General features: G+C 44.5%; 1 protein-coding gene across 1 annotated transcript in view; it reads right to left on the bottom strand.

Moving 5' to 3' along the window:
* LOC116986367 (rho GTPase-activating protein 39-like) overlaps positions 1-23,172 on the bottom strand; it is a 126,338-nt gene extending 103,166 nt beyond the window's left edge. The window contains exon 1 of the mRNA XM_033041821.1: positions 23,011-23,172. Coding sequence (XP_032897712.1) covers positions 23,011-23,021 — 11 coding nt within the window. The 5' untranslated portion in view covers positions 23,022-23,172. The remainder of the gene's footprint in view (positions 1-23,010) is intronic.
* Positions 23,173-23,416: the final 244 nt, after the last annotated feature.

Raw genomic sequence — 23,416 nt, 5'->3', positions numbered from 1 at the left:
CCACCTTTGCCTGTGTGTGAATGTGTGTGAGTGATTGGTGGTGGTCGGAGGGGCCGTAGGCGCAGATTGGCAGCCACGCTTCCGTCAGTCTGCCCCAGGGCAACTGTGGCTACAGAAGTAGCTTACCACCACCGAGTGTGACTGAGGAGTGAATGAATAATGCGATGTAAAGCGCCTTGAGTATTAGAAAGGCGCTATCTAAATCCCATCCATTATTATTATTATTATTGAGATACTCCAGCACTTACGTGTTTTCCCCCCCATAAACCAGCACCTGCAGTTCCTTGCACCTACATCCACACACTGGTGCACCCTCTCCAATGCAGTGACATTCAATGACAACATTTAAGAAGAAAGAGATTGAGGGGGAGGGTGAATGGGGCAGAAGGCTTGAGGGATGCATAAACAGAGACAGAACGCATTTGAGTTGAAGCAGTCTGTGGAGTCTATGTAATATAAAAATATGTATTCTGTAAACAAATGTCTACTGAGGAGTGGCTACCACAGACGAGCTTTGCTTGAGGGTAAGGAGGGGAGTAAGAATGAAGGGAAGGAGCATAATCACAACAAGCTCAAACTTGTGATATGAGAGAGAAAGAAAAGTATTTTCTTATAAAGTAGAAAAAAAAGATTTCAGAAGTTTTCGAATGAACAGATTTTTGTAAAAAGACCTATTAAAATCCAATTAGTTTCCAGAAGTGAATCGCTTGTTATTTGAAAAAAACCTCTTTCCCCCCCGCCCGCCCCCCCTCCCCATTTGATGCCGTTTTTTTCTTGTTGATGTGAACTCAGTCAAGATTGTTGGATATTTATGTTAAATATAGCAATTACTCCACTTCAAATTATGGGTAATCAGGAAGAGATAATTTGGCTTGATTTAGAACAGTGATTAAAATAACTCTTGAACCAATAGCTAAGAGAAATACCTCTTGCCATTTTGACACAGCTACTCGGGTTATGAAAGGTACATGCAATATGGAAAAAAAAGCTTCAAATGGTTCTGCAACAGAGCCATTGCTTTTATTAGATAATCCACACAAAAGTATAAATGGGAATAGAAATGTGATGATGCCATTCACGCTACTCATTCGTTCTTCCACTCAATTAGCTCATTGCTGATGAGTAATTCACAATCAGCAGTCCTGATCTCCTATGTATGTCATTGGAGACCTTTGAACCATCTTCAATCAGACTTCAATGTTATATCTTGCACTCTATGTAGTACCCTTTACAAAACAGGGTCGATTTAAAAAAAAAAATGGGATTAATGTAGGTCTAGTATAAATGAGCGGTCGATGGGTTGGTACAAAGGTAATGGGTTGAAGGGGATGTTTCTCTGCCGTATTTCTCTGACTCACTAAGTCTCCATCATTTAGCATTCAGACATATAGCAATAAGAAGTGAAAAGCAAGAATAAAATTCTAAAATTAGATTGCACTTCTTTACAATTTAAACAAATACAAGCCCTTAATGGTATACATTAAAATAATGATCCTCCATTTGTAGGACCCTAGGGCATGAAATAATTATCCATAATTTTTATCCAAACATCAGAACCCCACACAGTCAGCACTCGACTTACTAATGACAGGAAGGAAAAAGGTCATTTCAAATTCACACACTTGGGGCTCAGGATGGTTCCTCCTCTATTTCGCTAGTTTCCTGCTGTTAAACATATATGCTTTGCCTCACCCCACCAAAAAGCAGGAGGGAAAAAAAAAGATCCTTTCTAACTATGTCCCTATAATACTGTTCTTGCCCCCAAAATATGAATCAAGCTATTTTTTTTTCCCTCAATCGTTTCCCTCATATCCTTCAACATGGGAGCTCAGTTCTTCCACAAAAGTCCTTCTGGTATTCAATGTGTTTACTATAATGGGAAGAGAGAAGGAAATGCCAGAAAGGTCCCAACCTAGAAGCAAATGGTGGCACAGAGGCGCAGTTGGTCGAGTTGCTGCCCCACAGCACCACAGGCCCGGATTCGATCGTGACCTCGGGTGCTGTCTGTGTGGAGTTTGCACGTTCTCCCCGTGGCTGTATCGGTTTCCTACGGGTGCTCCAGTTCCCTCCCTCATCCCGAAGATGTGTGGGTTTGTAGGTAAATAGCCCCTAATGTGTAGGGAGTGGATGGAAAACTGGCATAACATAAAACTAGTGAGTAAGGATGATCGATGATTCATATCTTCATTAGTTATAGCAGAATTAGGCCATTCAGCCCATCAAGTCTACTCTGCCATTCAATCAAGTCAGATATATATTTCCCTCTCAACCCTATTCTCTTGCTTTCATAGAAACATAGGAAGAAAGTAGGTGCAGGAGTAGGCCATTCGGCCCTTCAAGCCAGCACGGCCATTCAATATGACCATGGCTGATCATCCAGTATCAGCATCCTGTTGCTGATTTCCCCCCCCATATCCCTTGATTCCTAGCCTTAATCTAAAGCTAAATCTAACTCTCTCTTGAATACATCCGGTGAATTGGCCTCCATTGCCTTCTGTGGCAGAGAATTCCACAGATTCACCACCCACTGACGAAATAAATTCCTCCTCATCTCCTTTCTAAACCTACGTCCTTTTATTTTGAGCCGATGGCCTCTGGTCCTCGACTCTCCCACTAGTGGAAACATCCTCTCCCCATCCAGGCCTATCATGGTCGTCAGGGACTCAGTAGGCAGAAGTGTATGTTTCCATGAATGATTTGTCAATTAAAGAGGGCTGGAACGAACTTTCTGATTTAACCAGATAATATTAAATACTTTCCACTTTCACAGTAACTTTCATATCTCAACATATGTAAAATTGTTTTACTGCAAAAACAGTAAAGATATTGTCAAATGCCTCACAAAATGTAGAAATATAATTCAGCAAATGGCTGCCCAATCATCAAACACTCACCGCTTGACTGTACTATTCTCAATGACAGGGTCGGAGGGCCGAATGGCCTACTCCTGCACCTATTGTCTATTGGCACTAGAATTGGGCAGCATTGTGGTGCAACGGTAGTGCTGCAGTTTTACAGCCCCAGGAGCTCCCGGAGAAAACCCACACCGGTCACGGGTAGAATGTACAAACACTGTACAGATCGAACCCGGGCAGCAACTCTACTGCTGCGCCACTGATTCTATTGATCAATCAGTGCACTAATTACATAGCGCCGTCCTTTTTGTGTCTCCTCCGGTGTAAACCAGCATGAATGAATGAATGAATAAGTTTATTGGCCAAGTATTCACATACAAGGAATTTGTCTTGGTGCTCCGCCCGCAAGTGACAACATGACACACAATGGCAGTTAGGAATGATACATAAAACATTACACATTAATAATAAAACATTATTGATTAAACATAAAATTAAATAAAATACCAGAGCAAAAGGAGGCTACAGATTTTTGGGACTTGCGTCTGCAGTTCCTTCCTACACGTGCTGTATGACTCCATGCCTTCCCTCATCTGTTGCATGGTCATCTGTTGCAAAGGTCAATGCTTTGTTCTGGCCTTTTCTTACCTCCAGTTCCCTCCCCGCTACTTTCAGTCTGAAGAAGCGTCCCGACACGAAACGTCACCCACTCTTTTTCTCCCAAGATGCTGCCTGACCCGCTGAGTTCCTCCGGCACTTTGTGCCTACCTTCGTGACTCTATGTGGAGCAGCCTAGATCAGGAACAGACATCCTGTCCACAGGGAGGGGCAAAAACAGTCGCAACAAATCCAGAAAACAGTCTGGATCGCAGGTATGTACAGTTCAAGCTGTGAAGAATCCCTCAGGCCAGCAAAGGGCAGCATACTTCCTACCCTGAAGGGCATTTGCAAACAGATGGGTTTTAAACAACAATCTGACAGCTTCATTGTTGCCGTTACTGATACTGGATTATTTATTTTTATACCAACCTGTTTAGTATTTAATTACTCAAATTTAAACTCCCCAGCTGTCGTTCTGAGGTTCAGGCTCACATCCCTGCGTAGTTTAGGGACTCCACTATTAAGCTACTGTATTCTGCAGCAGATCCTTTCAAAATTCTGATCATACAATATTATGCCCATCTGAAAGGTTTTTGGATTAATCGAACCATTCATACCGTTGCCCTTCCACATCGAGGGAACAGTCAACAGTAAACTTCCATATGCTTCAGCTTGGATGAGCTGGAGTATTAGAAAGATGTGTCCATCAACAGGGTGGTGCAGCACCAGAGACACAGGTTTGATCCCGACTATGGGTGCTGTCTGTCGGGAGCCTGTACGTTCTCCCCGTGACCACATGGGTTTCCCGCGAGAGCGCCGGTTCCCCGCACACTCCAAAGACTTGCAGGCATGTTGGGTAATTGGCTTTGATAAAAATTGTAAATTGTCCCTAGTGTGTTGGCTAGTGCTAGTGTACATGGATCGTTGGTCGATGCGGACTCGGTGGGCCAAAGAGTCTGTTTCTGCACAGTATTTCTAAACTAAAAGAACTAAACAAGAAGAAAGTTGACAAAAATGCTGGCGGGTGTGACAGCATCTATGGAGTGAAGGAAATAGGCAACGTTTTGGGTCAAGACCCTTCTTCAGACTGATGTGAGGGTGGTGGGGGGGGGGGGGGGGAAGGGGCTGGAAGAAGAAAGGAAGAGGTGGAGCCAGTGGGCTGAGGGAGAGCTGAGAAGGGGAGAAGAAAGTAGGGACTACCTGAAATTAGAGAAGTCAATGTTCAATGTTCATACTGCTGGGGTGCAAACTGCCCAAGCGAAATATGTGGTACTGCTCCTCCAATTTCCGGTGGTCCTCACAGAAGGTCGGATTCAGAATGGGAGGGGGAGTTGAAGTGCTGAGCCACCGGGAGATCAGGTTGGTTTTTGCGAACCGAGCGGAGGTGTTCGGCGAAGCGATCGCCAAGCCTACGCTTGGTCTCACAGATGTAGAGCAGCTGACATCTAGAGCAGCGGGTACAATAGATGAGGTTGGAGGAGGTGCAGGTGAACCTCTACCGCACCTGGAAAGACTGCTTGGGTCCTTGAATGGAGTCAAGGGGGGAGGTAAAGCGACAAGTGTAGCATTTCCTGCGGTTGCAAGGGAAAGTGCCTAGAGAGGGGGTGGTTTGCGTGGGAAGGGACGAATTGACCAGGAAGTTACGGAGGGAGCGTTCTCTGCGGAAAGCAGACAGCGGAGGAGATGGGAAGATGTGGCCAGTGGTGGGATCAGGTTGGAGGTGGCGAAAATGTAGGATTATTTGTTGTATGCGACGGCTGGTAGGGTGGAAGGTAAGGACAAGGGGGACTCTGCCCTTGTTACGAGTGGGGGGGGGGATGGGGAGTAAGAGCAGAGTCATGGGGTATAGAAGAGAGCCTCATCTATAGTAGAAGAGGGGAACCCCTGTTCCCTGAAGAATGAGGACATCTCCGATGCCCTGGTGTGGAACACCTCATCCTGGGTGCAGATGCGGCATAGACAGAGGAATTGGGAGTAGGGGATGGAGTCCTTACAGGAAGCAGGGTGGGAAGAAGTGTAGTCCAGATAGCCACGGGAGTCAGTGGGTTTATAGTGGATGTCTGTCAGTAGTCTATCACCTGGGATGGAGATAGTGAAGAAAGTTGTCCTGAGCTACTATCTATCTCATTGGAGACCCTCGGACTATCTTTAATCAGAATTTACCTTGCACTAAATGCTATTCCCTTTATCCTATATCAGTGCACTGTGGATAGCTCGATTGTTATCATGTCTTTCCACTGACTGGATAGCACTCCATAAAAAATGCTTTTCACTGTACCTGTACATGTGACAATTAGCTAAGCTCAACTAAAACATCCCACTCATTTCATGCACTTCTCGAGTTTGTTTCTTTGACTCTTCAAATCCAAGCTCTATTACTCATCAGTAGGACACTGTTCATGGCTGGCAAATGCAGAAACAGCAGGCCAAACACAAAACAACAATTGGAAAGGACACAAAGCGCTGGAGTATGAGTATGGGTCAGGCAGTATCTCTGGAGAACATGGATGGTTGACATTTCAGGCCAGGACTGATTGTGACAGGGCAGGTGAGTGGCGGGGTGAAAACTGGAAGAAAGGAGGGGCAGAAACTGGAAGAAAGGAGTGGCAGGACAAAGCCTGGAGTATTGGGTGGATACGAGTGATGGGACTTATAGGTGAGTTACCTGAAATTGGAAAATAAAAAAATGCAAATCGTTTTAAATCTGGGGTAGAGTTCCCCGAACGTTCCCTCAAAGGGACTCGGATAAGACAATCAGAATGTAAATTGTGTGCATTTCCTTCCCCAGTCTGGTTCCGTTTAAATTCACAGGCAGAGGATTACAGCTGCTCCTGATAAAGCTGGGCTGGGAATGGGTCAGAGATTTGACTGATGATCCAATTGCAAATAACCTACATGCTGTCTGAGTCGGGCTCATCTACAACACCCACCACGTTCTGCTCTTGCTCAGGCCATACTCTGGGCTCAGGATTGAAGAACAACCTGGTTATGTGCCACAAGAGACCAACAGGCACCATGGAGTCCATAGCTTAGGAAGAGGACCAGAAAATAAAAAAATAATCAAATCCAGATAGTTCAGACTGCATGCCAAGAATGCATAAGTCATTGATGGAATTTTAAAAGATTTTTGGATTAAAAAAAATAAATTCCTAGCTTCGTTAAACAGTTCATCGGATCCCTCGTGGCTTAGTGACCAATGCTCAATGTGCAACAGAGCCAGATAAACACAATGATCTATCTCGAAACAAGGGTGGCACATTGGCACAGCTGGTAGAGCTGCTGCCTCACAGTACCCGAGACCTGGCTTCGATCCTGCCCTCGGATGCTGCCTGTGTGGAGTTTGCACAATCTCCCTGTGACCACCTGGGTTTTCGCCAGGTGACAGTACACAATAAACAATAGGTGCAGGAGCAGGCCATTTGGCCCTTCGAGCCAGCACCGCCATTCAATGTGATCATGGTTGATCATCCACAATCAGTTTCTCCCGTTCCTGCCTTCTCCCCATATCCCTTGACTCCGCTATCTTTAAGAGCTCTGTCTAGCTCTCTCTTGAAAGCATTCAGAGAACCAGCCTCCACTGCCCTCTGAGGCAGAGAATTCCACAGACTCACAACTCTCTGTGTGAAAAAGTTTTTCCTCATATCTGCTCTAAATGGCTTGCCCCTTATTCCTAAACTGTGGTCCCTGGTTCTGGACTCCCCCAACATCGGGAACATGTTTCCTGCCTCTAGCGTGTCCAAACCCTAACTAAATCTTATATGTTTCAATAAGATCCAGTTCCCTACCACATCCCAAAGACGTGCAGGTTTGTCCGTTAATTGGTCTCTGTAAAATTGCCCCTCGTGAGCAGGGAGTGGATGAGAAACTCCACAGGGAGGCGAGGATCAAACCCAGGTCTCTGGCGCTGCCCGGCAGCAGCTCTACCAGCTGCACCACCCTTCAAAACTGCTCTTCAAAAGACCTAGCATTGATTTAATGGACTGAATGGCTTCATTCACACGATTCTATAAATAAAATTCTTCCTCAGTTTGAAGAAGGGCCACGACCCAATATGTCACCTGTTCCTTTTCTCCAGAGATGCTGCCTGACCCACTAAGTTACTCCAGCATTTCGTGTCCATTCCACAAATAAAGTTCAACAAAGGAAACCGATTTACACCCGGTGCACAAAAGGCCTTTTGTAGATGCAAGTGTTTTAGTGGACAACAGGTGCTATTGACGTAGAAGCCCAATGTTAATCACACTAGTGTCCCAGCAGAATCCGCTAGCACAGATCCAAGCAGTGAGTTCACTTTAAATGCAACAAGGCGACACTGAAATCAGCTGAAATACAATCAAACAACCCCAATAAAGATCCTTATTGTTACCAGCGTGCTGCAACCTTTCCATCTTAAAAAGGGGCACTTCTTCCCAATTACCTCATTTGTCAGTTCCAGGTCAGGACTGCGAATTTCAACAACAGTCACCTCAGGCTTCCAATGACTAAGTAAAAACAGATGGCGACGAGAGCAAAGGGATTTCAAAGAGAGGAATGTTCAGATGCACTGAAGCATTCCCCCCATGCCTGACTTTAGTTTGGATTATCTACGGGGTGAGGGAGTGATAAACCTGTGGAAATGGAGAGGGAAAGAGGGAAGAAAGAGGGGAATGAGTCAAGTGTGTGTTATTGTCATCTGATTTGCTCTGAAACTTTTCATACCTCAAGTTTCCCTCTCCCCTGACTCTCAGCCTGAAGAAGGGTCTCGACCCTAAACGTCACCTATTCCCTTTCTCCAGAAATGCTGCCTGACCCGCTGAGTTACTCCAGCATTTGGCGTCTATCTTCGGTGTAAAGCAGCATCTACAGCTCCTTCCTCTTCAGTTCTTTATTCTCATATGTCCCAAAACAGAACGATGAAACTCTTACTAACGGCAGCACAGCAGGTGTTGTAACCACAGTAAACATAGGCACAGTGGCACAGCGGTAGAAACATGGGTTCGATCCTGACTATGGATGCTGTTTGTGCGGAGTTTGCACGTTCTCCCCGTGGGTTTTCTCCAGGTGCCTCAGTTTCCTCCCACACTCCAAAGACGTATAGGCTTGTAGGTTAATTGGTTTTGTAAAATTGTAAATTGTCCTTTGTTTGTGTAGGATAGTGTTATTGTGTGGGAATCGCTGACTTGCACGGACACTATTGGCCAAAGGGCCTGTTTCCGCGCTGTATCTCTAAACTGAATGTCACTGGAATTATTTCATTTATAACCTGTAACTAAGCACACATTCCACTGAACAATATTTCTTTTTCTCCACTTTCCTCTCTTTACCCCCCCTTTTCACTACTCAATCGATCGGCTTCTTGTTCTTCGGTTTTGAACTACTGGGTAGTGTCAGCTTGCTTAACATCTGCGCACATGCACTTTTCAGCAGATGTTAATGAATGGATTCCAGAATAGTCGCCACACCCCACGCCCAGGGCTGCTAAAGCCGAAAGATTGGAAGGTAACTCCAAACCACAAACCCAGCACAAAACCAGGAGGACGTTTTAGAGTGTTCAAATCAGCCATTTGATCTCTGGAATTCACTGCCACAGACTGCTGTGGAGCCCAAATTATTGGGTCTTTTTAAAGCAGAGATTGATAGGTACTTGATTAGTAGGAAGTCAAAGGGCACGGGGAGAATGGGGTCGAGAGGGTAAAATAGATCAGCCAGGATCGAATGGCGGAGCAGACCCGACGGGCTGAATGGCCTAATTCTTCCCCGATGACTTCTGATCTTATAATCTTCAACTGCCAATCCTTTTCATTCATTTACTATGAACCACACATATTGGCATGAAGATAGTCACAAAGTGCTGCGGGTCAGGTGGCATCTCTGGAGAAAAAGATGCTTAACGTTTCGGGTCGGGACCCTTCTTCAAAGTCTAAAGAAGGGTCCCGACCTGAAACGTCGCCCATCCTTTTATCTTCAGAGTTGCTGTCTGACCCCCTGGGTTACTCCAGCACTTTGTGCCTTTTAACCAGCATCTACAGTTCCTTTCTACACATGTTGTCATGCAGACTGCTCACTCAACAAAAAGACATTCCCAATGTTACAAGCTACATGCGGAATGAGACATTTCCTCCACTTGCTGAAATCAGTGGAATAAATGGGCAAAAGAGCAAAGAAAACTGCAACAGTAAACTAGTCCCTCCGGCAGAACACAGAGAAAGTCAGAGTAAATTAATCCGTTTGGAAAGGTTACACGTTTAAACAATGTGCTGTCCATATGAACGGATTAAAATCCAAAGCAAGATATCATGCAAAACTTTGCTCTCTTCATGAGGGATTAAACAAACAAACATGTCGGGAAAGCCTGGGAAAATTCAGAGTACTCCGTGAAAAGTACTTGCCAGTTTTCCAAGTAATGTGGTGCCGGGCCAGAGATAAAGATTATTTTGGATCTAATGTAACAGCTGGCCTGGAGTTTCAGTGTTTGACACACGCTACTGTTTCATGTTTCAATGTGACAAACAGGTATTCCACACTGGAAAATGACAAGAGACAGGCAGATGTGGGAAAGCTTGCGATAATCTTTCAGAAACGATGTTCGGCGCTGCTAAATTATTGCAGGTGGCTTCCCAACACAGCGGCATCAGAAAGACGTGACCTCAGAGCATCCCTTCACCCAATTTATCTTCACTCCTGCTGTCAGTTCAAATCAAGGCTCAAATGGTACATGAGGTTTTGTGAAGCTCAGTGCTGGAGGGCACAGTGACCCAGCTTCCATGCCTTCTGCAGTAACAGCGCACACACCTCCTACCCACCTCATTGGAGACCCTCGGATTATCTTTAATCGGACTTTATCTTGCACTAAGCATTACACCTTTCATCCTGTATCTGTACACTGTGGATGGTTTGATTGTAATCATGTATAGTCTTTCCTCTGACTGGAAAGCACGCAGCAAAAAAGCCTTTCACTGTACCTATACACGTGACAATAAACACACGCATGCGTACACGCTAACACACAGTGCAATCAGATAGCAGACACCTGCTGCCAAATACCCCCCCCCCCCCCCCCCCCTTTGAATGAAAGTCAATAGTTTAATTCCCACACAACAAAACTTCCAGTGGGGGATAGATATAAAAGCACCTTAGCTATTCTCATCAGCAGACTAAAACCCGGCCGTCCAATGTCTTAATGCCGGATCTTATTCCACGCTCCTCTCCAGTTCAACCAAAAAGTAAAACATTTCTACTACCTGGCAATTTTACAGGGTTGCAGCCGTAAAGGTATTGGCAACGCTCCCAGTGTGTTGACTCCTCATTAAACTATCAGCAAAACTGCTCGAGGTTTCTTTCAAGTAGACGAATCTCCAGCAGACACTATATGTAATGGTGAAGGGCTGGATTCTTCTGTAAGCACATCTGTTTCACAGCACTCCACATCATCCTGTTGTCTAGGTTGGACAGACAAGAATGACTCATTGCCTCGCCATCAATTCCTCCACCTTAATTCAAAACCTTTTCCAAGTAGCCGTCTTGCGTGATTGTTTTTATTTTAAAAGGGAGATACAGCATGGAAACAGGCTCATCAGCCCACCGAGTCCACCCCCAACCATTGATCACACAAGTTCTATCTTATTCTATTTTTTAATCCACCCGACACACTTGGGGGCAATTTACAGAGGGCCAATCAACCTACAAACCCGCACGTCTTTGGAGTGTGGGAGGAAACAGCAGCATCGGAGGAAACCCATGTGGTCATAGGGAGAACATGCAAACCCCACACCGACAGCACCTGCAGTCAGGATCAAACTCAGGACACTGGCACTGTAAGGCATCAACTCTACCACTGCGCCACTGTGCTGTTCTAACCATTTTGGATGTTGGGGGGGGGGGGGGGGGGGGGGGGGGGGGGGAGTCCATTACTGCTCTGCCAATGTACAAGAAGAGAAAGAGGAAGACATCCTCTCAAGCTCTTTCTGACATTCACCAAGATCATGGTTGATCAGTGACCCAACCTCGTACCTTTGCCCAATATCCCTACGTGTCCCGAGTAATCAAAAACGTATCACTCTTGATCTAATGTCAACAATGAATGCTGTATCAGCTGCCACATAGTGCTCTAAAATTACTGCCACCCTATGCACATAAGCACAAACATCTTAGACTAAGCTCGCCATCTTTCCAATAGTTCCCACTAATACTTTGTACAGCTCATTTTACTTCTTTGAATGGAGCTCTAGAAATGCAAACTCCAGTTGCATCATCAATCCTGCATTTTGCCACTTTCAGAAAGGTCAATTATAGCAATAAACCTAACTTAAAGAACAGGGGGGTTTAACATGGAGGTAATAAGTCGTACAAATTTACCCATTAACTCAAATGCAGCGCAGCTGGTAGACCTGCTGCCTCTCCATGCTAGAACCTACGTTTGGACCTGATGTCCAGCGCTGTTTGTGTGGAGTTTTCACGTTCTCCCTGTAACCACGTGTGTTTCATCCTGGTGCTCCGTGCTTCCTTCCACATCCCAAAGACATGCGGGTTTGTCAGTTAATTGGCCCTTTGTAAATTGTCCCTCGCATGTAAGGAGTGGATTAGAGGAAAAACCTGCACATACACAGTAGCCATCGTCAGGATCAAACCTGGGTTTCTGGCGCTGTGATGCAGCAGCTCCACTGCTGCGCCACTGTGTTGCCACGTTTGTACCGTGACGGCCTGGGTTTCCACTCGGTACTTCAGTTTCATCCTGCATCCCCAAGAGAGGCGGGTTTGTAAGTTAATTGGCCTCTAAAATTGCCTCTGATGCATGGAGTTATGCAAAAGTTGGATCATGTAGAATTTGTGTTAATGAGTGATCTGTATTTCTATGTGGTATCTTTTAATCAAAAAAAAATTTCAATCGTGCATTGAATGAGTTTAGAAGTTGGGAGACTCTTGTGAGACTGCAATTGTGTTCAATTGTATTGTGTTCAGTTCTGGGCACCATGTCATAGGAAAGAGTTTGTCAAGCTGGAAAGGGTGCAGAGATGATTGACAAGGATTTGCCAGGACTCGTTGGCCAAAGCTATAGGGAGAAGTTGAGCAAGGTAGGACTCTATTCCTAGGAGAGCAGGAGGATGAGGGGTGATCTTATAGTTGTGCAAAATCACGAGAGGAATAGATCGGGTAAACGCAGAGTCGCTTGCCCAGAATAGGTGAATCGAGAACCAGCGGACATAGGTTTAAGGTGAGGGGTGAAAGATTTAATAGGAATCCGAGGGGTAACCTTTTTACACAAAGGGTGGTGGGTGTATGGAACGAGCTGCCGGAGGAGGTAGTTGAGGCAGGTACTATCACAACATTCAAGAAACATTTAGACAGGTATATGGGTAGGAAGGATTTGAAGGATCTGGGCCAAACGCAGGCAGGTGAGGCTAGTGTCGATGGGACATACTGGTCGGTGTGGGCAAGGTGAGCCGAAGGGCCTGTATCCACGCTGTGTAACTCTAGGGCACAAAGTGCAGTTTGAAATTTAAAGAGAACAGCTTTGTGCTGTAACTTTGGTTTAGGATTCCGATAATATTTACTTGTGTGGCTCTTACTATATAAAGCTGTTACCTGAAACCCTCCATTTGGCAATATGCTTTTAGCTCCTTTGCAGGTGCCCATTATTCTATATTTAGTTCCTGTTTTCAGTTGAACAGATCACCACCCACAGAATAACATTGTCCAAGGAACCATTTTTTTTTTCTCTCCCATTGTCCTCCACATTTACAACATTGTTGGCTCCGGGATGCAACCATTGTATGTTCTTGTAATGGTACACTCCTGGCTTCTCAATGCCCCCTCCTACTTCTCTGTTCGGCAAGAGGCAGTTGATTCAAAGCAATGCCTCCCATGACCTCAGGATGTTGAAGGGAACTTTATTGCTAGTGAAGCACTTTTAGAGAAGTATGTTCACTGTCACCGAGCAGGAAGAACAGCCATGACATGCAGGCCGCCATAAACAGCCACAAGAAACATTAACCAGATCATCCAATGATTCATGTTATTTACTCGGTCATGAGACATGGCTATCATTGCCGAGGCCAACATTTATTCTCCATCCCAAATCCCTATGAAGCGAGTGGTTTGCTAATTTAGACTGGCAAAGAGTGGAATCATATATATTCCAGACTTGGTAAAGATGACAGATTTTGTTAGCCAGAAAGGTACTAGTGAACTAGATGGGATGAGTTTTTTTCAAAGACCATCATTAGGGGCGGCATAGTGGAGAAGCGGTAGAGTTGCTGCCTTACAGCCAGTGACCCAGGTTTGATCCTGACTACGGGTGCTGTCTGTACGGATGGTGTTTGTACGTTCTCCCTGTGACCCTAGGGGTTTTCTCCGGGTGCCTCGGTTTCCTCCCACACTTTAAAGATGTACAGGTTTGTATGTAAATTAGCTTCTGCAAGTTATAAATTGTCCCGTGTGTAGGATGGCGTTAGTGTACAGGACGATCGCTGGGGAATCTGTTTCCGCGATGTATCTCTAAAGTCTAAAAGACAAAGCTGGAATCATATACAGGCCAGAGTTGGTAAAGATGACAGATTTCATTACCCCAAGGTTACGAGAGAACCTGATAGGATATTGTTTAAAGGACCATCTGGTAGTTGTATGGTTAGCTCCAGATTTATTCAAGTAATTGAACTGAAATTCTCTCCCACACGTTGGCACGATAATCCAAATATATCACTGGTTTTAAATAGACACAAAATGCTGGAGCAACTCAGTGGGTCAGACAACATCTCTGGAGAAAAGGAATAGGTGACTTTTCGGACCGAGACCCTTCTTCAGACCGAGTCTGCGGAAAGGGAAACGAGAGATAGAACAGATGAATGAAAGAAATGCAAAATACAATAATGATCAAGGAATGGTGGAGCCCACAATGTTCCATTGTTGGATGTGGGGTCGGTGATAGCCGGAGAGCAAGAGGAATCACAGAGGGTGCAGTGAGAGTTCCAGAACACTCAGAGAGAGAACCTCTACAGGGTAGGCATACCTTGAGGAGATTTTGTTAATAGTTTAATCATTATACTACATAATGAGGTAACTACATGCCTAGAATACCAAGAAGGAGACTTTCAAACATGCCTTAGCTTCCTGTACATCCACCCAAGAGGGCAGTTTTGTTTTATATTGTTTGTTTTGTTGTCCAGACAATGGACACCAACGCAGACACCAACTGTGAATAAGAGTGGCAGCAACTCCTTGTAAGCAAGGAAAACTACTCGCATCATAACAAGGGTGAAGCGCATGTCAGCGTGAAGTGGGCAGCACAGTGGCGCAGTGGGTAGAGCTACTGCCTCACAGCGCCAGAGACCCAGGTTTGATCCAGACTTCAGGTGCTGTCCGTGTGGAGCTTGCACATTCTCCCTGTGTCCGCGTGGGTTTCCTACGGGTGCTCTGGTTTCCTCCCACATCTCAAAGACATGCAGGTCTTTAGGCAAATTGGCCTCTGTAAAATTTCCACAAGAGTGTAGGGAGTGGGTGCAAACGTGGGATAACATAGAACTAGTGTTTTCAAGAGAGAGTTGGAAATAGCTCTTAGGGCTAACAGAATCAAGGTCTATGGGGTGAAAGCAGGAACAGAGTACTGATTCTGGGTGATCAGCCATGATCATATTGAATGGCGATGCTGGCTCGAAGGGCCGAATGGCCTACTCTTGCACCTAGTCTTTTCTATGTTTCTATGTTTAGTTCTAACGGGTGATCGTTGGTCGTCTTGGACTCGGTGGGTCGAAGGGCCTGTTACTGTTTCTGTAAAACCTCTGAGCCCAATGACAGAAGGGATGTAACCAAATGAGTTCAACCGTTGGAAGTTATTTTGCATTGCTAGGCAGATTGCATTTTACGCAAAAATTAATAATTACATGACAAATAATGAATCACACTGTGAGAAACCACAGTCATCACTTAGACAAAGGCAGCCCTTTGATACCACACCCGGAAGACCTCTCTTCATGAGCAGGTGCCCAAACAGCAAATACTGGGCAAGTATCTGGCAGTGTGCCAGAAATGACAACCAAATCATATTGTTCTTGCTCATTCCAATATAAATTAGGGCAAGAGGAAAACATGCAGAGAGAAATCAATCTCACTGGAGGCACCATCTCTCAGGTACAAGTTGAATAAAGATCACAGCTGCTTAGTCAAGAAATCCCCACTCACTCCGACAAGGCTGGGAATATCTTCTAGCATTGAGACAAAACTAAATCTCCCAAAAAGGACATGGTCAATTTTAATTCCTGTACCGAGGACTAAACTCTGTACAAATTGACTGGGATATGTACAAGATGAACAAAGGAATAAAGAGGCCAAATGCACAGTCTTTTACCCAGAGTAGGGGATTTGAAAACTAGAGCACATGGATTTAAAGTGAAAGGTGAAAGATTTAATAGGAACCCATTAGGAACCTAAAGATTTATAGGAACCTATGTGAAATATTTAATAGCATCTTTAAAAAAAAAATTATACATTGGGTATACACAAAAAAGCTGGAGAAACTCAGCGGGTGCAGCAGCATCTATGGAGCGAAGGAAAAAGGCAACATTTCGGGCATTGGATGATTGGTGTATAGAACGCGTTGCTGTCGGCATGTAGTATCACAACGTTTAAGAAATAATGCAGACAGGTACCTGGTTAGGATAAGTTTAGACCAGCGGTTCTTAACCGTTTTGGCATACGTACGTGCATATGTGAACAAAATTCTGTATGTAGTATGTTCCTAAAAATGGGCTCAACAAATGAATATGTCATTTATGACCCCTTCATGTCCCCCAGTAAAGCCCCAAACGACCCCCCCATGGGGGTCCCGACCCCAGGTTAAGAACCACTGGTTTAGACGGATATTGGCCAAACGCAGGCAGGTGGGTCTAGTGTCGATGGAGCTTATTGTTTGGCGTGGGCAAGTTGGGCTGAAGGGCCTGTTTCCACGCCGTACGACTATATATTTACACACTGTACAGTGAATGAACTTCAAAAGAAATCATTAGGTGTTGAGGAATCCAGCAGGCCATTGAAAGCACAATCTGTGAGGACACGGTTAGAATATTGTGTGCAGCTTTGAATGTCAAGGCTTCGGACAATATACTGAACATTTTGTCCGTGGTGAAAGACATATAAAAAATTTCTACTCATGAACTTGTTGGCATGATAGGCTTAACTTTCCATCCTATGTCCCATCTTTGTGCTGTAAAATTCTCATTATTTTATTTTAAAACAATGTATCAAGGCTTTCGAAACCGATTTAGACAGCAAGAGAAAATAATTGGCAGATTGACGAGGAAAAGGCAACAGGATGGCACTGTTGGCTCGACAAAAAACTTGCTTGGGTCCAATAAACAAATGGGCTCTTCCGTAAGGTTACAATTCCGTGATTCTTTAGCTTACTCTACTCTCTCTTTGCTAGAGACACATTCTCAGCGGACATGGTTTAGAGGCTAAGCTCACGACATTGAGCAGACCATCAGTTCACCATCATTAAAAAATGGGCAAGGGGGAGCTATTTCATGAAAAAAAAACACAGGATGAGAGGAGAAAATTGCAATTAGAGATACAGCGTGGAAACAGGCTCTTCGGCCCACCGAGTTTGCCCCGACCAGCAATCACCCTGGAATAAATCTGGAGCTAACCATAAAACTACCAGATAGTCCTTGATAGAACAACTCATCAGGTCCACTAGTATTCTTTGGGGCAATGAAATCTGAAAATCTGTCTTCTTTACCAAGTCGAGCCTATATATGATTCAAGATTGCCATTTAGACTTTAGAGATACAGTGCACAAACAGGTCCTTCAGCCCACCAAGTCCGTTCCGGACCAGTGAATCCACCCTACTAGCAGCCTAGGAAGGGACTGCAGAATCTGCTTTATTCCGATTTCCGAAGATAGACACAAAATGTTTAGTTTAGTTTATAGATACAGCATGGAAACAGGCCTTTTGGCCCACCGAGTGTCCATGCCGACCATCGATAACCCATACACTAGTCCTATCCCACACACAGGGACAATTTACAGAAACCAATTAACCTACCAACTTGCACATCTTTGGAATGTGGGAGGAATCAGGAACACCCGGAAAAATCCCCCATGGTCATAGGGAAATGTGCAAATTCCATACAGACAGCACCCGTAGTCAGGATCGAACCTGGGTCACTGGCGCTGCAAAGTAGCAACTCTACCGCTGCGCCGCTGTGCCATGTCGAAGTGCTTAAATGACTCAGCGGGTCACGCATCTCTGGAGAAAAAGGAATAGGTGCTGTTTCGAGTCTGAAGCCTTCGTCCTTATCCATCCCATGAGCATATCCCTGCTAACCTTGTTCTACTGCTGAATATTGTTGTGCAGTAAATCATGATCAAATCTATCTGAAAATCTAATACAGTGCATGTCTTCTGAAATCTCGAGAGAGAAATGTTTTTCTCTAAATATTTCCAGTTACAAGAGCTCTCAAAAGTATTTACAATGAATAACATGTTTTTGAATAAAATGCAATTGATTATAACATAGCAACCAAATTGCATATTGCAAGATCTCCCAAACAGTAATGCAATCCATAACATATAATCTGCTCTAGTCACATTAATGAGGTAATAACATTGTGTCCATAAATTCATAAACCATAGGAGCAATTTGGCCCATTGAGCCTACTGTGCCATTCAAACGTGGTTGATCTATCCTTCTCTCTCAACCCCATTCTCCTGCCTTCTCCCCGTAACCCTTGGGACCCTTATCAATCAAGTATGTCAATCTCTGCCTTAAACATACCCAATGACTTGGCCGCCACAGCCGTCTATGGCAATTTGTTAGATAAGTAGAGGAAATCCGTCTGCTCAACAACAAACTTAAGCAGCGAAGCTTTCCATCGACCCAAGAGGAGTTTAAGCTTATGCCTCAAGTTAAAAAGTAGTATCTCCAACAGTGCAGCACTACTGTTTGCTTCCTTATACCCTCCACGAGGCAAACGATGCCACAAAAAAAGAGACAAAAAGCTGGAGTAACTCAGCAAGTCAGACAGCATCTCTCGGGAAAACGGATAGACGACGTTTCAGGGTCGGGATCCTGCTTCGGACTGATTGTAGGGAGGGAGGAACTGGAAGCAAGAAAAGACCAGGACAACCCCAGACCGACAACAGATGATATCAGACAGGGTGGTTCAGATCGAACGATTGTTGGCGAAGGAAGAATCGATGTATCATGTCACAAAACGTTGAATGAAATGTATCATCATAATGGTTGTTCTAATATAATATGAACGGGTGATTAATGGCTGGTGTGGACACAGTGGGCCAAAGAGCCTATTTCCATGCTTTGGGGCGGCATAGTGATAGAGTTGCTGCCTCACAGCGCCAGAGAACCAGGTTCAATCCTGACTAAGGGTGCTGTCTGTACAAAGTTTATACGTTCTCATGAGGACATAAGTGATAGGAGCAGAATTGGGCCATTCGGCCCATAAAGTCTAATCATTCAATCATGGCTGATCTATCTCCCCGTCTTAGCTCCTGTGATCATGTGGGTTTCCTCCCACACTCCGAAGACGTCCAGATTTGTATGTTCATTGGCTTTTGTAAAAATTGTAAATTGTTCCTAGTGTGGAGGATAGTGCTTGTCCACGGGGGATGATAGTGTTGGTCGGCATGGACTTGGTGGGCCGAAGGGCATGTTTTCTCGTTGTACCCCAAGTCTAAATCTCCAAACCCAACAAGATTGATTCCAATCTGGTTCACTGACAGGAAAACATTGATGGTAATTCTAAACCAGACTCCAAAATGGATTCTCCCACTGCTAGTTTGAAAGAGAAAAATATAATCTGTAAGGAAGACAATGAAAACTGTGTAATGATCTAATCCATTTGTTTTGTTGGAAGATTACAGGTCATTCCTCTTCTCATCAAGAGCGACCTGATAAACAATATTTCCCAATAGGACAGTCAGGTGAAAATGAACGGTGTTATCCCATATGGGATTCCCCTGCATTGTTAGTGGATAGAGTAATATTGAGCTCATGGGGAAGTACGTACAAGAATACTCTTTGACAATAACGTCAAGAAAAGCAGTGACAGGATCACTTGCTCCCATTCCAGTTGTTTGGCTAATGAAGCCAATTTGAGACCGTCAGTCACAAAGTGATAGAGTAACTAGTGGGCCAGGCAGCATCTCTGGGGGAAAAGGATGAGTGAGATTTCAGATCGGGACTATTCTTCAGACCCAACCCAAAATGTCAAAGCATAAAATAGTTTAGTTCAATCCCGACCTGAAACATCATCCATCCTTTTTCTCCAGGGATGCTGCCCGACTCGCTGAGCTACTCCAGCACTTTGTGTCTATCTTTGGTTTTAACCAGAATCTGCAGTTCTTTTGTTTCAATAGTGAGACAGGCTGTTCTTGACAGTATGAGCAGGTGGGGAATGTGGGAAGTGGTGTGCTGCTTCTGCTATTCATGCTTGAATTGTGTGTTCACTGATGCCCCATGTCATTCCAAACGCTCATTCTCCATTTTGAATGGTTGTGGGCCAAGGGTTACCACAACCCAAAGGGAAACACTTTGTCAGCAAAACATTCAGAACACCCTTATTTTGTTCCCACTGTCCAACCAGTAATAAAGCTGAGAGTAGCTGTTCCAGTCGCTGCATTTGGTCTCAGGGATAGGGACAACATGGCAAGCAAGTGTCATTAGACCCTCAGTGTTGGGCACATTGGCCTACAAAACACATTGATGTTAGTTCACAAAACAGATTTCTGGAGGAACTCAGTGGGTCAGGCAGCATTTGTGGAGGGAATGGAGAGATGACTCTTCAGGTCGGGTCCCTTCTTCTGACGGAAGGGTCCCCACCCAAAATGTCATCTGTCCATTCCCTCCACAGACGCTGCTAACCTGTTGAGTTCCTCCAGCACTTTGCTATTTTTTTTGCTCAAGATTCCAGCATCTGCAGGTTTTATTGTACCTCCGCTGATGTTAGTTTGCAGATTGGTGGATTGCGAAGATGACATCAGTCATATCTCTCGGAGTACCAATGGTAATCAGTCTGAGTCTTAAAGGCAGAAAAAAATGTGGAAACAAAGCCTTGCAGATGCTGGTTGACACAAAAAGGAACACAAAGTGCTGGAGTAACTCAGAGGTCAGGCAGCATCTATGGAGAACATGGATAGGTCACAGTTTGGTTCAGGACACTTCTTCAGTCTGATGTCACCGATTCCTTTACTCCAGAGATGCTGCCCAACCAGCTGAATTTCTCCAGATTTTGTGTCCTTTCAAGTCGTAAAGACCGTGGAGCAGGAGCTTTTTTGATCTTTTTCCCCCTCAAGAGTCTCAAAAGCTGCTGAAGGTAATGGTGAAGTTCATCACAAATATCCGAAGGGGAACGCTCCAGTTTTCAGTGTGGACTTTAGTCTTTGGGAGGCGTGGTGTAGTGGGAAAACCTTTATCTTGCAGCTGTTACGTACACGGCCTATCTTCTAGTATGCTTCAGTGAACACGGTGACAATGGCGTTAAGCTCGGCATCCAAACATGTGCAGAAGCATAACTCAACTGAGACTGCAGATCAATGGCTTTGGTTGTAATGACCTCAATTCTGGAGTGCAAGCGACTCTTGTGGGAAGCTTGTTACAGATAAGGTGCAACAAGAAAAACAGAGATAGTCACCAGGTTAATCAGACTGAAGAAGGGTCTCGACCCAAAACATCAGGCATTCCTTCTCTCCAGAGATGCTGCCTGTCCCGCTGAGTTACTACAGCATTTTGCGTCTACCTTCGATTTAAACCAGCATCTTCAGTTCTTTCCTACAGGTTAATAATATAGCTATACTGAACACCAACATTAGTTAAAATTACTAACTAATCTTACTAAGATTAATTCAGATTGTGGGCAGCGCAGTGATGCTGCAGGAGAGTTGCTGCCTTACAGCGCAGAGACTCGGGTTCGATCCTGACTACCGGAGTTGTCTGTACGGAGATTGTACGTTCTCCCTGTGAAGGCGTGGATTTTTCTCCGGGTGCTGCGGTTTTCTCCCACATTCCAATGACATGCAGGCTTGTAGCTTAATTGGCTTCATGTAAATTGTCCCTGGTGTGTAGGATAGAACTAGTATACAGGTGATCGCTGGTTGGCGCACACTCGGTGGGCCGAAGGGCCTGTTTCCATGCTATATCTCTAAACTAAACTACCGACTAATAAAAGGAATCTGAAGAAGGATTCCAACCCGAAACATCACCTATTCCTTTTCTCCAGCGACTCTGTCTGAAGAAGGGTCTCGGCCCGAAAGTTGCCCATTTCCTTCGCTCCATAGATGCTGCTGCACCCGCTGAGTTTCTCCAACACTTTTGTCTACCCTGCTTGTTACTCCAGCATTTTGTGTCCATCTTCAATCTAAACTAATTACAACTTGCCAATTTAGGTACATGCAGTAAAATCCAAGGATGAAAGGAGGGAGTTAATTTTAACTCATCTGAACGTTTGTTAATAAAAAGTATTTGCAATATCATCGGCACAATAGTGTTGGGCAAGTTTGTGCAGGTTTGAGTGTGTGCAATTTACCGGTGATTCACCAATCACTGACATGCAGAAACACACTGGTCATACCTGATAGAGAAACATTTGAAAAACAGTCTAATGAATTACTCATGGCAAATTCGTTTCCATAAACAGCCGTGAAGTTAATTCAACAGCTTTTATTTATTTTTTAAATCCCCCATCAACGTGATATTTTTATGCCCCCGGGAAGAAAGTTAGCTTCAGACCTTGTCAATCAGACACGGACTACAACAGATCAAAAACTATTCTAATTGACGATCAATAAAGCAGGTTTGACTTCAGAGGCAGGCAAACTACAACATGTTACTCGCATCCAAGCATTTGGAGGCGAATTAGATTCAATCTGCTGATAATACAAATCAACATAATTTATTTCCCCAACGCGCGAATGGAAAGCAAACATTAAAAGAAATGTTAATTTAAAACTATTTATTGTGTTTTTGCGGTTCAACATCCCGATTCAAACAGATCGACCTTTAGTGGATTTTAATCGTAAATTGTTTGGACTTTGCGAGGTTTAACTAAGTGTAACATATTACAGAGGAAACCCGGGGGCTGAACAGAGTATTGTTGGCAACTGTAAAACAAAAGAAAAGTGCAACAAAAAAAGCTGAAATTTGCAATTCTCAGAACAAATTGGATACAAATCCAAAAACAACGGGGAATATCACGATATCAAAATTGTTAATGCATAAAGTAACCGGGCTTTTTTTTTTTTTTTTTAATGTTAAAAGTTAGTTGTGGAAAGGGAAAAATAAAGTATTTGCACGATATTAACCTAACGCTTCCCAACATGATAAACCTCATTCCACTGCAAGTCAAACAACACCCTCGGCGACTGACTGCCTTTGGGAGAATTTCGAACCGATCTTTTTAAGTTTGCAGGCTTACGTTATCAGGGTTTCTTTCGACACTCAATTTCAGTAGAGTACAATACACGGTCACAATCACATTTTGCTGCGAGGTCCAGTACACAAACTTACAATGGGGATAAAAGTTGTGTTTTTGAAATTGCAACATAAATTTCAAAGCTGCATTTTCTTACCTCTCAGCCATTTTTATTACATGTCGAGCGCAAACAGCGAGTTGTTGGCACTGTTGAGTGGAAAACCTCCACCCAGCACTCTCTCTCAATAACGTCGCGGATGTGAAATCCGACCTGCCTCTCCGGCCGGGAGGGGGGCGGGAGTAAGCACGGAGGAAAGGGAGACACACAAAGAGCAAAGCGAGCAGAAAGCCGGCAAAGCTCAGGATTAGGACAATCACTGCTCCCCTCTGCTGGCACGGAAGACTCGGAAAAGCGGTGAAGTTCCAACCTGCAACAGGTCCTGTGAAAGACGTGAACACAGGAACATGAGAACTCAGCAGCACCTCATAGAGGTCATAAACAAGCCCTTCAGTCCAACTTGCCCACACCAACATGCCCTATCTGCCTACTCTTCCCTCTAAAC

This window comes from Amblyraja radiata, chromosome 23 (assembly GCF_010909765.2).
Source record: "Amblyraja radiata isolate CabotCenter1 chromosome 23, sAmbRad1.1.pri, whole genome shotgun sequence".
NCBI classification, from domain to species: Eukaryota; Metazoa; Chordata; class Chondrichthyes; order Rajiformes; family Rajidae; genus Amblyraja; species Amblyraja radiata.
This window is presented reverse-complemented; position numbering and strand designations above follow the sequence as displayed.